The 17276-nt window shown below is 40.5% G+C and overlaps 1 protein-coding gene across 1 annotated transcript in view; it reads right to left on the reverse strand.

Annotated features, from left to right (window-relative positions):
* Nucleotides 1-17276, reverse strand: part of DNAH1 (dynein axonemal heavy chain 1) — a 5225710-nt gene that overhangs the window by 4787580 nt on the left and 420854 nt on the right. Inside the window, exon 8 of the mRNA XM_044076389.1 lies at nucleotides 2898-3150. Within this exon, the coding sequence (XP_043932324.1) occupies nucleotides 2898-3150 (253 nt within the window). The remainder of the gene's footprint in view (nucleotides 1-2897; nucleotides 3151-17276) is intronic.

Here is a 17276-nt window from a genome sequence, read left to right on the forward strand (position 1 = left end):
ACTTGTCACATTTTTTGAAACCTGAAGGCTTCGACTCTCTACGGTCCTTTGACATTTTTCACACAATCACTAAGTAAACAACCAGAAAACAGAATTTAACAACTTTTTTTTTTTTTTTTATAAACAGCAAAGATACTAAGACAGGTGGAGTAGTTTATAACTACTCCTACTAGCATACAACAAAGGTTTAGATAGAAAGGAAACAAGGGGAAGGCCCTCTAAGTTAAACGGACTGCAGGGAGCCCTCTAACTTAAACAACTACCCTGTAAAAAGGGGGAATTCACCATACTCTCTAACTTAAACGAGCCTGGAAGCCGGGATAGGGAGGTCCAACAACAGGCCTAGAGAAACTAATGATGGCCATCACAAGAATTAAACAAACGGTACGAAACTAGTGAAAACACAACTAAAAATCGAATACTAAGATAAATGTAGCTAAATGATAGAAAACACAGCAAGAAACTATTAAAATTTTGAACACTTCTTCTTCTTCTTTCTGCTTTTCCTGGTTAGGGGTCACCACAGTAGAACTCTGGTCAGCTAATGATTGGCAGTAGAATTTTTTATTTTTTTTTACAGTGCCGAGGCGCCAGCTCGATGCCTAACCTTCAACGAAGGCACACCCATTCACGCATGTCTTTCGAACGCCACTCGACCGCGGGGAGGACATGCAAACTCCACACAGAAGGCACTCCAGCCGAGAATCGAACGGGAGAACCTCTTGCTGTGAGGGGACAATGCTACTGCTACACCGCTGTGGCTATTAAAATTTTTAACACTATGTAGAAAAAAATATTCCATTTAGCCAGAGCCTACATGGAAGTCACCCGATCTTGTTTAGTGGCAAACGAGATCTAGGTAAACTTCCCTGGGCATCATGGGATAGGGTTTAGCCACGAGCCGGTGGAAGCTCCCGAGCTTTTGAATAAGGTCGAGTCGGAACCAATCCTCGATTCCGAACCCAACCAGCAATGAATGAAGGTGAGATAGGACAATATAACATCATTTAGTTTAACTGCAGTGTAATCGGCTTATTTAGTTAAATAACATTTAGCTTTATAAAGTGCACCTAATTTTTTGTATCTTTTGGATATAATGTATTCAGTATGGCAGCTGAGCTTAAGACTGTGGTCATTAATGACACCTAATAGTTTTGTTTGCATAACTTGCTCAACTGTCGAGCTATCTGTTGATTTTTCAGTTACTGTGTTCAGCTGCTGCTGTTGATAGGTATGGTTGAATACAATTAGCTTTGATTTATTTAGATTTAGAAGGTGTTTGGGTTGTGTAAGACATTACTCAATACTTTGAAAAGACTGCTGTATTACTGTTTGTAAATGATTGGGTAGGGCTGGGTGAGGGGCTGGCATAATGGTTAAGGTGTTTACCTTGCAGACACAAGGTACAGGGTTTGATTCTCACATGGGGTAATTGGTTAGGCTCAAAATGACCCACAAGAGCAGTTAGCCTAGTACTAATCTATGAACCTATGAAGCTGAGCAAATGACAGTTGAAACCTCAGCATACTACATTAGGTTATAATTAGAGATGTTTTTCTACTTGTTGGTGAATACATTAAGTAGGAGTGTACCCAAAATGGATCTTTGAAGAATACCTACTGTGGTAGATTTGAATGATGAACACACTTGTTGCCATTGTGATTGGTCTGGTGAACAGGTATAAATCTAGTTCACAGTAGAATTGCTAATGACTACGGTGAATACTATGCATTTCAGTAGATTATGAAATACAGTATCAAAGGTTTTGGATAAGTCAATAAACAATGATGCCACTATTTGGGCCTAGCTTCATAGATGGTTTATTTTGTCATGGAAGATCACAAGTGTTGTGCCTGTTCTGTAACCTGGACAGAAACATGTTGTATTGAAGTAAGATTATGTTATTAAATGAGTTTATAATGACTTGTAATGTCTTTGTGAGCCAATAAACAAAAAAGAGATGAACAGAAAAGAAAGGCCAGTCCAACAAATCAACTTCTTGGGACCAGACAACATGATCAACTCCACATAAAAGACTTTCAGGCTTAGCCTAGTATACTCATATGTTCAAAACTTTATTTACCCCACATATCGCTTAAAGCCATATAGTAAGCTATATACTAGATACTGATGACATCTTAGCTACTATTTGCTACAGCCACATAATTCAGAACTTCTTTCAGTATATATAGAAGAATGTTATAGTTGTGATGTACTAAATTCTTAAACAAGAGTCTGCACTTCTTGTGAGAATCTATATTTGTAACATTTTTTAATCTGTTGCTGGAACCTCCTTCACAAGGCCAAGTATAAGACTACATTCATACCTTAAAAATGATCAGGCCAACAAATAAACAGTTTTGTCTTAAATTGTATTATGAATGCTCTACACACTGTACAATCAACCACTGATGTACAACTATTTCAGAGACTGCTAAAGACATACCAAATTGAAGGCTATCAGAAAGTTCAACTACTCTGAACTATCCCCAATTTTGCCACATATTTTTTGCCCGTACATTGTAAAGTTTTTGACAGTCTGTTAAATGACTGATCATTAAAGTCGGTCAATAATGCCAGCCATTCGAATTTTATACTTCTTAATTTTCACAAAATGCATGCTGATACAAACCCAGTTGTTCTATTTGCTGTCTAAGTGAACCAGAGTAATATTTAAAAATTGTCCCTGATATTGGGTCTTTGCCCCTTATTATGTGTGGCTTTGACTTTGATTCTTGAGCAAAGAATTTGAGAGTTATGGCATGTTAATTTTAATATGAGTTCTACTGCAACAAGCACAATGCATTTTTTCTACACCGTTTGAAAAATGATGACCTATTAGACTGACATGATTTCTGCTCCCAAAACCCCATTAATAGTACATGCTCTTTACTTACATATTGTCATGCCTCAGTCCAGATGTAGTCAGGGACCACTGTTTCATTTTGGTCATGCTTTTCTCACTAATGATCTGTTTCCCTTCTACAGGCATGCAGTCAATGTACAGATTGTAAAGCAGAAGGGCTTCAGTCTTCTTGCGGAGTAGGTGAGCATGTGTTACCCGCTTCACAAACACACAGGGATCCTCAGCAAGGAACTGAAGCTGGATCCGTGGTATCCAGTACTGACACAACATTGTAATTCGTTCTCCTACATAAAAGTATAAAGGAAAATAACATAATTTAACATGGAAAACATGCCAACAAATTAAATACTGGATTCTGTTCAGTTAGCTCAGGTTCCCTACCTACTTTCTATTTGGCTATGGTTACTTGAGTAACTCCATCAGTATTTCTTACATTCTTTATTTCTGCCAAATTTCTATTATTACACTCCTACTGAACATTCTGTCTCCCATACTTTGTATTACTATTAGGATTTCAAAAAAAAAATAATAGTGCTGAATGTCCAGTTTCAGGTAGCATACAATTAAAAAGTTATCCAAAAGTATGTGAAAAAGTATAGGTGTATAAGATGCTCCTCAAAACTGCAGAAGATTGTGACCATTATCCCCCTTTTTTAATGTGTATTATCTGGAAGCATTTCAGCTCTGCTAACCTCCTGTAATAGACTTTCTCTGTATATAATTGGCAGAGCCACTAGATGGCAGAATACTCACAGTTTTAAAAGTCAAAGGGTTCCCTAGAGCAAGCCTGATTTCAAATTGCTGAGTCTGAAATAACCAAGCCCTAAAACCTGAAGCTGGATATTATCAACTGGAGGAAAGAAAGCCAAACAAGTACATAAGCATGCACTATAAATATTATACTACATAAAGATGAAACTGGTCAATCATTTAAATAAATAAATTAAGCATTGATTTTACACGACACAAACTCCTACTACATTACAATAACGGATTTCTGAAACAAAAAAGAAAATTACAGCTGCATGGTCATGTGAAGAAAGAATGATTACATATTAATTGGGAGCAATGTAATGGTCATACGTCACAAGGAGAGTCCTAAGACATTAAGTCATCTCCTAAAAGACCATTAAAGTGGCTCACAGCCTATATGAAAATACAACATGTAGAGTTATTCAGCAATGACCTGTTAATTCCACTCACAGCCAACATGAGAGTTGGAAAAGGAATTTTACTCTCTCTCCGATCTTCTTCTTGGTGATCAAATGTATAATGAAGACGGACATGGACCACCCAAGAGGTATCTAGTGGACTCAGTCTGACCAACACGTTGAAGAGTATGGATTTTGCCCATGATAGCTGCCTGTTGTCACACTCCCAACAACATATGCGAACCTAGATGGAAAGGGTCTATAGTGTTGCTAAGACAGTAGGACACGTAATCAACTGCACCAAGGCCAACAACCTATGAGTGAATATTGCATTTGAAACACCCATTATTGTAGACAGATAGGCCTTGGAAATTGCTGACCACTTTCCTTACCTGGACCGTACTGGATACAAATGATATTAAAGCCAGAATCATCAAGTCACAACAAACTTTTTTAACCCTGAAGTCAGTGTAGATAAATTTCAACTTTAGGGGCTATACAAAACTGAAGATTTTCAACAGCAATGTCAAGTCCATATTGCTGCATGATTCATAGACCTATGTTATGCCAAGATTATCATTCATATACTGCAAGTCTTTATTAAAGGCTGACTTCAACAGACCTTGCATATTCACTAGCCTGTAAAACATTTGCAAACAGGAGCTCTGGAGCAGGATGAAACTAAAGATAATCACAAAGGCGATCCAAAACAATGGGGATGGATTAGATACACCGTGCACAAAAGTTTGAACAGTGTTCCTTGCCATGCTTTGGACTGGAATCTACAAGAACATGTAAAACAGGAAGACCAGCATGTGCAGGTGAGCACTTGACAAAGAACTAAGGAAAGTCTGCATGTTGTGCGGAGAAGCAAAGAAGACAGCACAATACAAAAAACATGTTATCCTCCAAACAGAGTGAAGAGAAACAGCTAAGTATGGAGTAATGTGACTGATTTGTTTTCATTTAGTGTTTTCTCTATTTAAATGCATTTATAAGTAGCATTATGTTATGGCATTTTCTTCTGCATTGTTTCAGATAGGTCTATTACAAGTGCTTTAGTCCCAAGTGTTCAAAGACAGAGAACTGAGAGTCTTGTAGTTCATGTAGACTTCTGCTCATGCTCAAACTCGAATATGGGTTTGGGCAAGCAGCTAGGGAGGTAGTGGGAGGGGGTGACATTGTGGATTACGGCAGGGGAGTTTTAGAGTCAGGTTGCAATAAGTGAGTCTCAAGTTTAGGAAGCAGAAAGGAAGTATTGGGTTTAGAGAGTAAGAGGGGAGTTTTTAGGATTAGTGAAGAAGTGGAAAATTTAGGATTAGGGAAGGGAGTTGGGAGTTTTAGGGTAAGGGAGACAGAGAACTTGTATTAGGGACTGTGTGGGAGTTTCAGGGCTAGAGTTAAGGATCTGGGAGGACTACACAGTTTTATAGGGCTGGGTGTTGGGAGAGTTATGTTGTTACAAGTTTCTGGGCTAGTGGACGTTTGAACAATTGCTTTGTTAAGCAACCAGTAGCGAGCAAGTGACCAGTGGGTTGCGAGATACTAGCATGCAAGCACATTTACTAGACCAATTTTAGCTGCTTTTTTAATGTGTGCCAGATTTATATTTAATTTTTGAGGTACAGAATGCTGTATTATTATTCCATACTTCCTGTCTTGCCTGCAATATGTACAAGCTATACCATCCAGCTTAGCAGTTCTCACAGGGTGAGTCCAACCTCCCTCAGTATATGTGGACCAAGAAAGAAAGAAAATGTTATGTACTCAAAATGTTAACTGTTTAGTATTAATGAAATGAACTAGATGAACAAGGATAACAGTTAATATATATGTGTATTTGATGCAAATCAATAAAATACAATATTATGAGTCAAAACTTGAATATTTCAATTATGAATGTGGATTTTGTGTTGGGTGAGGACGGGTGTTGATCTGTTTTTATATATTTAGAAAAAAACAGCTCTTTTTCATTTGTATGAGTAGCCCCACCTGTTTTTTTTTTTTTTTTTTCTTTTTGTATGTGACAGCCCAACATTGTTTTTGCCGTATAGGGAAGGCTGAAGTACATTTTGTTAACTGAAACAGGCTCAATGTGGCAAAGACTTACTGTAATGAATAGCAAGTTTGCTTTGTGTGGTGTTTGTATTTTCAGTTCAGTGTTTTAAAAATGGTCTAAAGGAAGATACGCTTACTAGTTTAGGTATAGTCGCATGACATTAGTTGCAGTTTCCTCCTGGCTATTGCAAAAAGACATGCATAGAATGATTAGGATAGCACAGTTGTGAACAAAACCTACCACAACAGCAGATGCTCTTATGGGTCAACATTACAGTATCCTAAGTTATTTGGGTAGTACCGCATCCTGCACAGACCAGCTTTTCAAAGCTTTGGGTGCCTTCCATGCACTCCAACTGCCAGGAGCAGTTGAGGTACCCCCTATAAGAAGCAGTTGAAGCACCAAAATACTTATTAGCATTTTTGCCTAGAAAGGAGGCAAAAGCCTTGTATACATGTACTAGGAAACAAAGTGAAACATAACTATATATAACAGAATGGAACTGAACCCACCATGGCAACTACAAATGAAAAGTGAGAGAAAAAATAGGGAACTGAAGGGGGGCGTCTACTGCAATGGTGATCCATTAGAACATCTACTGTTATGGAAAGTTTACTTACACAACTCTGTTTTTGTTCATAAATGGATCACTGCTGCAGTAGCCAAAGCTATTTGGGTAGATTCCCATAGCTACCTCTGGAGTAACCAAAAAAGGACAAGACCAATAACCAAGACTCCAGTAGCCCCTGGAGAATCATCCTGGCAAAGCCTGTTCCTGGCCTTGAAAAGGAATTCAGTTTTTACTGCTTTGTAAAAGTGTGTACAGAGGACCAAACTGCTGCCTCTAGAATACTTCTACAGTCCACCCCTTTCCAGAAAGCCACTAAAGCAGTCAATGCCCTTGTTAGATGACCTTTAACCCTGCCTGGAAATGGTTTATTGTTTTGAGTATAACAAAAAGTAGAAATAGTGAAACAGCTTAGTCACAGGTTGTCTTTTCCTCTTACCTTCATAGGACACAAAGTACAGTTGTGTACACTTACCATAAATGTAGATGTTAGAGTGTATTCACTGTTGCAGTCATTACATTTGGGTAATCTGCTGGCAGGTTGCCCTCAGTCGGCCTGATTAACAAAGTCTTGGGTCCTGCGTCAGTTGTTGTCCCTTCTTCTATGACGTCAGGTCATCAGGGGTATAAAACATGCAGCCGACGCCATTACATCAGTTTTTCTTGACCCAGATGTCAGCCCCCCCCCCCCCCAATGGGGAGCAAAATAAAATTAAAAACACAAAAATATACCTCCAACCAAAAGCAAATACACCAAAAAGGCTTTAAGCATAGTAAAAGAAAGTAGAGGTATAGTAAGAGAAAAATAGGGGACTGGAGGGAGGGTAACCAGGAGTGCAACAGTGAATACACTCGAACATCTACATTTATGGTAAGTGTCCACAACTGTACTATGTTCTTCGTGTTTCACTGTTGCAATCATTGCATTTGGGTAGAATCCCAATACAGCATTAGGACCGGCTATAAGGCTCTGCAAAACAGCAGTGGCAAAGCCAGCTCTAGATTTAGAGAAAATTGGTAAGTGATAATGCTTGGTGGAAGTATGAACTGAACTCCAGGTAGCAGCTTCTAGAATATCCCTGGTAGGAACACCTCTGAGAAAGGCTGCAGAAGTAGATGCAGCCCTGGTGGAATGAGATCTGATCCCCTGGGGGATAGGTTTTTCCATGGTGCTTATAACAGAAATGAATGCAATGGCTTATCCATTTAGAAATGGTTTGTTTTGAAATAGCTTTACCCTCTGCCCCTGCAGCAAATGCTGCCAGCAGTTGTTCAGATTTTCTTCGAGATTTAGTCCTGTCCAAGTAGAATCTAAGTTGTCTGTGCACATCCAATGAATGCAGAATCTGCTCCTCCTTCTTCTGTGGATTGGGAAAGAAAGTTGACAAATGAATGGACTGATTAAGAGCCACACTGGATACTACCTTGGGCATGAAGGATGGACTGGTCCTGAGTGACACCCTGTCCGCATGAAAGATGATGAAAGGCTCCACTGCCATAAGGGCCTGTAATTCAGATATCCTTCTAGCTGAAGTGATTGCTAAAAGGAAGGCTGTTTTCTAAGAAATAAATTTTAAGTCTGCAGTAGCAGCTGGCTCGAAAGGAGGTAGAGTGAGTTTCTCCAATACAAAGTTAAGGTCCCAGGCAGGGGTTAGTGCTCTCCTGGGTGGTCTCAAGTTTTTGGCCCCTCTGAGGTACTGCTTGAGCAGAGGATGAGAGAAGAGGGGAGGTTCTGTGTTGTAATGAGCTGAAATGGCTGAGGCATGGATTTTAATGGAGGAAAAAGGCAGGCCCTTGTGAAGCATCTCAGTTAAGTATTGCAAAATCTGAGGTAAATACGGCGCTGCTGTGCTCATCCCTTGAGATTGATTCCAGGCACAGAATCTTTTCCATTTGTTAGCATAAGATTTTCTAGTACTAGGTCTTCTCACCTCCAAGATGACATCCATCACAGGTTTGCTGAGGGATGCTAAGGGTGAATTTAAGTGATTAGCCAAGCTGCAAGATTCAGTGTTTGGAGCTGAGGGTGCAGAATTTGGTTCGCCTGCTGAGACAGTAAAGAAGGTGTCTGAGGCAGGTGGCATGGAGAAATTTGTGACACACTGCACAGGAGTGGGTACCAGTGTTGGCGTGGCCAGTCTGGAGCAATCAAAATCATTTTTGGTTTGTCCTGTTTGACTTTTAGCAGAACTTTGGAGAGCAGAGGCACAGGGGGAAAGGCATAGATGGATAGGTTTTTCCAACTGAAGATCAGAGCATCCACTTTCCAGGTTTTTTTTTTTTTTTTTGTGAGGAGTTCTTGTGCAAAATTTGTCCAACTGGTAGTTCTGGGGGGAGGCAAATAGATCTATGTCTGGGCTCCCCCATTTGCTTGTCAACATGTTGAAAATCCGTGGTTCCAGTTTCCATTTGTGTGGGTCCATGAGATTTCTGCTTAGTTCATCTGCCAGAATATTCAGTTTTCCTGGCTGGAATTGAGCTTATAGTTGCACTTGGTAGCTCAAGGCCGTGTTCCACAATGCCATGGCTAGTCTGCAGAGGGGGTAGGAATGTGTACCCTCCTGCTTGTTTATGTACCACATAACTGTGGTGTTGTCCGTCTTTACCATTAGTTGTCCTGGATGAATGTAGTCCTTGAAGGCTGTCAGAGCATTCTGTACAGCTAACATTTCTTTTTGATTGATATGTAGGTGAATTTGATTTGGGCTCCATTTGCCCTGAATGCACTTCCCTCCCAGATGAGCCCCCCATGCATAGTCTGATGCGTCTGTAGTTAGGGTTTGGGTGGCAGGGGGTAGTGTGAATGGCAGTCCCTTGTTTTGGTGGCAGGCCTCTGCCCACCACAGGAACTCTTGGCGTAGGCAAGGTATGATAGGAATCATTGTTGCCAGGCTGTGACAATGTTGACTCCATAAACTTTTTAAGTACCACTGAAGTTTCCTCATATGCAGTCTTGCATATGGAATTAGAAGAATGCAGGAGGCCATGAACCCCAAGGCTTGCAGTATTTGTCTTGCATATAGCAGAGTTATTGTGGCCACCTGTTTGAAGTAAGTTACCAAATGAATTTGCTTTTCTGGCATGAGGAAAGCCATCTGGGCAGTTGTATTCAAGCTTGCACCCAGGAATGTAATCTGTTGAGAGGGTACCAGTTGTGATTTTTTTTTGTTTATGGTGTACCCTAGACAAGTTAGAACCCTTTTTACAAACGCCATAAGTTTTATAAGTATGGCCTGGTTTTCTGCCTGAATTAGGCAATAGTCCAGGTATGGATATATTTGAATATTTCTTTGCCTGCAAAATGCAATTACTGGAGTCAGGCATTTTGTGAATACCCTGGGCACAGTAGACAAGCCAAAGGGCAGTGCAGAGAACTGATAATGCAAGTAGCCTGCTTTGAAGTGTAGGTATCTTCTGCAAGATTCCCTGAATGGGATATGCAGGTAAGCTTCTTTTAAATCTAGAGTTGCCAACCAAGCATCCTTGCCTAGCATAGGAAGTAACTGGTGAAGAGTCAGCATCTTGAATTTTGGAATGTCCAGAAAGGTGTTTACAGTAGACAGGTCCAGAATTGGACACCAAGATTTGTCTTTTCTGGGTACCAGGAAAAGTCTGGAATATAAACCTTGTCCCTTTTCCTCTTCTGGCACCAGTTGAATAGCCCCCATGTTTAAGTGGGAAAGTATTTGTTTCTGTGTCTCTGCCCACTGATTTGGGGGCAGGTCTGGCCACCCATTTGGAGTTGGCAACGTGTGGCAATGAAATCTGTATCCTTGGGACACTATATTTAAAACCCATTTGTCCTGGGTTATGAGTTGCCAGTTTTTTGCATGAAGAGCAATCTTTCCCCCCAAAGGGGCGGCTGAAAGGTAAGTGCTTAGTAATTTTAAAGGAAAGTCATTGAGACTGTTTACCATAGGGGTGTTTTGTTATTTCCAGATTTGGAAGTGGAAGCACCCCATTGCTTAGTTCTGAGAGTCCCTTGGGACTGAAACCTGGTGCTTTTGGTGTGTCTGTGTTTGGCTTGAGTGGATCTGTTGCACTTGTAAGAAATCTTTCACAGTTTGCATAAATTTAGCTTTATCTTCCATCTTTTTTAGAACTTCTTCAGCCTTATTGCCAAACAGGCGGTCCTGATTTAAAGGAGTATCCAACAATTTTGCTTTAACATGATCAGGCAGAGATTGCTCCTTAAGCCAAGCATGCCTTCTAAGCACAGACCCAGTAACAGCAGCCCTGCAAGAGGCCTCTAAAGAATTAAAACCACATTGCAAAGTATGTTTTCCAACTTGTTCAGCTGAATGCAATAAATCCTGTAAATCTTTATTTTCCACACAGTCAGAAAGCAACATAATTTTCTGTTTAAGCAGTCCAATGATATGCTGTTGATATTTTAGCATATGAAATTGACAGTTTAAAGCCCCAATTGTCAAGGTTGCAGAAGTATAAACCTTTTTACCCCATCTATCCAGTGCCCTGGAGTCTTTATCAGAAGGGGTAGGACTTTTAGCAGTAGAAGCCTTAATGCCCTTGGGCCCTTGAGAAATGGTTTCAGGATCTGCAACAGGATTTTTGAAAAGGAACTTGTGGAGCTCAGGAACCCTGAAGTATCTGTCAGGTTTAGAAGGAGCTGGAGGCAGGGAATCAGGGGCCATACTGCATTCTGAAAACACATCATCAACAATGTCTAGAACATGAGGTATAGCCAAAGGCCTATGCTGAGGTAAAAGAAGAAAATCCCTAAGCCTCTTTTCTGAATCAGAGAATTCCTGACTTTCCCAGTGGAAATGCTCCCTTAAAGTATGTAATGTTTCACCAAAAGAAAAATCCTCAGGGGGGAAGCAGAGGGAATGGAATCCTCTCTATCAGAATCCTCATAAGTAGGTATGGACAAATCCAGGTCATTAGAAGACTCAGAAGAAACAGAATCCTGATCAGAAGATTCATAGTCAAGCTCAGGCCTAGGCCTGTTTGAAGAGGGGGGGGGGGTTGACTACCCCTGATTAGAGTAATTAGATCTTCAGCCATTTTGATCATTTGTTTTTTAGGATAGGGGCCTGAACATGTGGCCCTGACATCGTTTTTTTTGACATAGATTGAGATTTAGGCCTTAGGATTGAAGATGGAGTTGGTTTGATATGCAAATCTGAAGGCCTGAATACACCCTCAGAAGCCAGTGCCTGCACAGTGGCTCTGGACACATCCAAGGTAGAGACATCCGCGGGTTCCACAGTTGAAGTATTTCATGGCATACCGGACTCCAAATGGGTCTCAGTAGAGGCCTGCGAGTCAGAAGTAGCTGGTATCAGGGGCTGCGAAAGCACCTCACTGAGTACCGGTGAACTGGCGACTGGCTTAGAAGAAGCGTCGTCATCAGTTTTGGACCTCAACGGCCTTCCTCTGTCTTTATCTTTGCGTTCTTTTGAAATTCCGGTAGTTGGACGGCTAACCGACATCATTTCTGGATAATTAAACTGAGAACCAAAATATTTAGAGGCAAAAATGTACCGTTGACGGATAGTGCGCTGATTAAATAAAGCACAAAACCGACAGCAAGGAACGTCGTGGTCAGGGCCTAGGCAAGGAATACAGTGCAGATGAAAATCTTTATGAGGTATTTGCTTCCCACAAGTAATGCAATTATTAACTTTTACTGACATCGGTAAGGAGCAAGAAAAGTTTTCCCCAACGGGGTACTTAACTTTAAGTTGAAGACTTCGGTTCTGAAACTCAAAAACGAAAATTTCTGGAGTCGGCTAACCGGCACTTGCGAACTGCTTCTGCTTCGGGTACCGCACGGCAAGAAAGACTGATGTAATGGCGTCGGCTGCATGTTTTATACCCCTGACGACCTGATGTTATGGAAGAAGGGACAGCAACCGATGCAGGACCCAAGACTTTGTTAATCAGGCTGACTGAGAGCAACCTGCCAGCAGATTACCCAAATGTAATGACTGCAGCAATGAAACACGAAGAACATCTGGTCAGGCTAAGTTTTGTCTAGGTAGTATCTGAGCTGCCTGTGTACACCCAGAAAGTGAATAATTCTTTCTAGGAAAGAAGGCAGTGAGATTAATGATCTGGCATAAAATAAACTCTCAGACAACTTTAGGCATAAATGTAGGATTTGTTCTCAAAGAACACTTCCTCTTATGAAAAATGAGGTAGGATCAACTGTAAGTGTTTCTAACTCTAATACTCTCCCAGCAGATGTCAGAGTAATAAATAAAATAGTCTTCCATGTTAAGAATCTCATAGTAAACCCATGAGCTGGTTCAAATGGAGACAAATTAAAGTACTTGAGGCACAAAACTGAGATTCCAAGGAGGAGCCAATAGTTTTCTAGGTGGGTAAGATCCCTTTCAAAAACTATTTCACTTGAGCATTACATGAAAGGGAAGATCTAAGGACAGAATAACTGACAACTGTACCTTGATAAAAGAGTCCACCAAACCACTGGACAGACAGTCACACAAATATTCAAGAACCAGAGGCATCTGGGCATGAAAAGGGGCTTAGTTTATTGAGTGGCACCAACTAGAACATTTTCCACTTGCTAATATTTGATTTTCTAGCAGCAAGCTTTTTAACTCCTTTTTGTAGCTACTGCACATCCTCATTAAAAAGGTGCCTAAAATGTATCAAAATTCAGTCATCTAGGCAGAATCTGAATAGTTTCCAGAGTAAATCCAGTCTATTGAGAAGCTTACGGTAATTGATCTTGACCATACTGAAAAGAAAGGAGAATCACTGTTGCCCTGGCAAAAAGGAAGTCACCACCACAAGTTTTGGAGAGTCCTTCTGAATCTTTAGAAGAACTCTGGCAATTAGTGGAAAGTGAAGAAAGGTATAAATGAAAATTCCCGTCCATGGGAATGAAAAAAAAAAGTCTTCTATGTCTGACTACAGAGAATCCTGGAGCAGAGTTCTTTAGTTTCCTGTTCTGAGAAAAGGCAAGCAGATTGACTTGAGGTGTTATCCACAGTCAGATCCATTTTTGGAAGATCCCAGAATGACTTTTACAAGTGTGGGGGTCTAACCTGGTCCTGCTGAGCTTGCCTGCAGTAAGGTTTTGTTCTGATGGAATGTAGGTAGTTTGAAAAGTAGGAATGAGCTGAACTGTGACCTTCCATGCTATCCTTGCCAGGTTGCAGAATGTAGGTTCTGATACCCCCCCCAACTTGTTTAAATGCCACATCACCATGGTGTTGCAAAGGTCCTGGGGACCACAGATGTTTCAAGGCCTTCAGACATTGATGACAGCAAACATTTCTCTCTCATATTTATTAGCGTCTGTCTGTCCACTGGGTCCCACAAAGCTTGTACTTTTACTCCTTCTGAAACCGCTCCCCACCTCAGATCTGAAACATCTGTGGTGACTGACTGCAAAGAGGTGAAAGGGAGAATGGAAGAACTGGACTGCAGGCTATCTGATCTACCCACCAACCAGTCTTACTCTTTAGAAGTCCCACAACTAGTATCTTACAAGACAGCGGGTGTAGATGCGAGTCCTGACTGATCATTATATTTTCTTCTGTAAGATCCTGAAAATTCCCTTGCAGATGTTTGGCCTAGGTATGAGAAATGCAGGAAAACTGCTAAAATATATTTTCTTTGCCTGGGGCCAGGGGAAAGAAGGCTCTTCCTAAGACAAAATTAATTCTGTGAGAAGGGTTGTGACATGACTTCTACAAGTTGATTTAAAACCACAGCTTGAGTATGTTCCTATACAGTTGTTGGGGACTCAGTTACTGCAAAAAAATCTGCAAAGGTAAGACAGATGTCCAAGTATGTAAACATCTTAATGCCCTGAGTCTGCAATAAGCAATGACTGGCGCTAGACTTTTGATGATACCCTTGGTGCAGTGTTGAGTCCAAGGAGTAAATCAGATAACTGATAATGTCAGCCAGGCTCAGCAAATCCTAATAAATGCCTGAAATGCTTGACAATATGAATGAGATGATAGGCATCCTTTAGGTCCAACTTTACCATGAAAGCTAAATGAGGAGTCAAAGGTTCAAGAGTTTGAGGAGATAACACCTTGAACTCTGGGATCTTGACAAAAGGTTTAGAGTAGAAAGATCCAGTAGTGACCTCCAGGATCCTTCTGGTTTGGGAAATAGGAATGTCTTTTAATAATAACTTTTGCCTTGGAAGTTGACAGGGACTGGTTCTGTGACTCATTGAGACAGCAAGTTCTACAGAATGGGGTGAAAAAGAGAAATTTGTTTTCCCCTGAGCAAGGAGGAATATGCTGAAAAGGAGGAAGGGATTCCCATTGCCACGAATATTTGTATTGGATTACACTCAGAACCCAACTGAAATTATCTGATGTCATAAGGGAAGATGGAAACAGCTGCTAAAGAAACATTAGATGAATTATGTACCTCAGAAGAAAAAAGGTTAACTATTATGTTCTGCATGTTTTCAAAATACTTAAGCAAAAAACTTTAACATGTAGGCTTGAAATTTTAAATTTCTGAAGTGTTAGAACAACATATTTTCTTCCCCAACTTATCCATTGCTTTCATATCTTTGCCAGTAAGAATTTGATTAGTAACAATAACCTCTCTAGCTGCAACAGATTTGAATAAAGAAATGACTGGACTGTTGGGTCAGCTTTAGCATTAGAAAACAGTACTTACATGTCTAGGGCTCCTTACATTACCCATCAGGCCTCTTAGAGGCCAAAGTTTTCACATCAGGAAAGCTTGATGCGGTGAGAAAAACAGGAGGGATAGGTGCAATTTTAGGTAACAAATCATAATACATTTTCTGTGCCATATGAATTTCATGCTAATCCCACTGAAACACCTCTATCATACGGATAAAATGTCAGTGAAATAAATTTCTTCAACAGGGAAATTTGAAGCAATACTGTCCTCAGAATCCAAACGTCCACATGTTTGGCTGAGAGTTAAGAATTCTGTACGCCAAAGAGGAAAAAGAAAATATTCTCTTACCAAATCTGTCCAATATCTCTCCTCCTTTGACCACAGGAAAAGGATTGATAGAAATTAGTAATCTATTCCCAGCTAGCAAAGATTTAGAAATAGCCACTGGATCTGACCTAAGGTGAGAGAAGAAATATTTGTTAGACAGAGAAACTTTATAAAGTCTAACTTCCTTTTTGGAAACTGAACATTCAGAATAAGAATTATTACAGGTAGCATTAAATACATCCTCTAAGGATGGCAAACTAGGAAGTGGAATGAGGTATATCTACTTATAACACATAATATCTCTGTTCAGGGGCAACATCCACTTGTTCCCACAAAAGCAGCTCACTCATAGTTAAATACTTGGCTATCAGTGTGACCACTATTATACTAACCCATCTTGGCTGCCTGACAAAATTTCTTTGCAGGGGATAAAGACCAAGTTTCCTATGAATCGGAGAACTAGGCTTAGCAATCAGCAGGAAAAGAATCCTTCTCTTATCCAGGAGAGTTACAAGAACAGAGCCTGTTGTCTACTAAGTGAGTAGATAGGTGCTTTTTAAATTGTACTGTGGAGCAGTTAGTGGTAATAGGGGTTGGTATGTTATTCCGTATTTTAGGAAAGACATTTGGGAAGAGAGATTCCCTAGCTGATTTGTTAGCTTTGGTGGTTTCTAAAAGGAGTTTATTACTGGAATGGAGGGGTCTAGAAGTGGTGTATGGCTGTATAAGATTTTAGAGAGTAGGAATTTTCTTGCCTAAAGAAGTAGTTGGTAAGGAAAAGTAGAAATTAGTTGCTTAGCAAATCCCAACAAATCCTCCCTGTCCATAGAAAAAGTAACTGGAAAAGATGGGTTTCTCTCGCTATGTTCACTTTTCCTGGAAAAACTCCCAAAAATGACCACCCCAGATTCAGGTTCCCTATTCTGGCCAAGTGAAGAACCTTCACCTGTGCCTTCCTCTGAGCCCAACATGCGTGGTTCTCCCTTGTCTACCAAGGGCATCCCTATAGCTGGAAAGGATGTTACAATTCACCAGTCCATGGTGACAGAGGGATCAGTGGGGTGGCGGCAGTTCTGAGAATCTAACAGCAGCCAAAGCAGAGTTACCCACCAATGGGTGAGGGGGTCTATGTCACAAGTGCAAATGCTTAGGTTGTCAAATATGGCATGATCGACACCTATTAAAGGAACCGTGAGTACACGGAATGCTGGAAACCATGAAATTCGAAATCTCGATTTGGCATAGTCGGCCCTTCTGCGGTGTAGCTCCGTAAGGTAAGTGTGCAATAGTTACGGACCTTAGGGTTAGGGTGTGGGTTAAGGTAAGCGCATAGATAGTAATATATGTAAGGGTTAGAAGTAGGGTTTGGTTAAGTGTATCTGTGTGGATTATTTATTTTGTTTGGGTATAGCTTCTTAAGGTAAGTGTGCGATAGTTACGGACCTTAGGGTTAGGGTGCGTGTTAAGGTAAGTGCATAGAAAGTAATGTATGTAAGGGTTAGTGTAGGTTTAGAAGTAGGGTTTAGGTTAGTGTATGTATGTGGTTTATTTATTTTGTTTGGGTGGGTAGTATGTAGCGAGCGATGTAGTGGGAAGTTTGTTTTGTTTTCGTTAGTGGGTGGAATGGTGTTGGCCAAGCAAAAGTATTCGGTGATGTGCTTTTCTGCGTTGTGAGGTTTTGATGACTTG

Source organism: Protopterus annectens, chromosome 7.part0 (assembly GCF_019279795.1).
Source record: "Protopterus annectens isolate FY-2018-M chromosome 7.part0, PAN1.0, whole genome shotgun sequence".
In the NCBI taxonomy this organism is placed as follows: Eukaryota; Metazoa; Chordata; order Ceratodontiformes; family Protopteridae; genus Protopterus; species Protopterus annectens.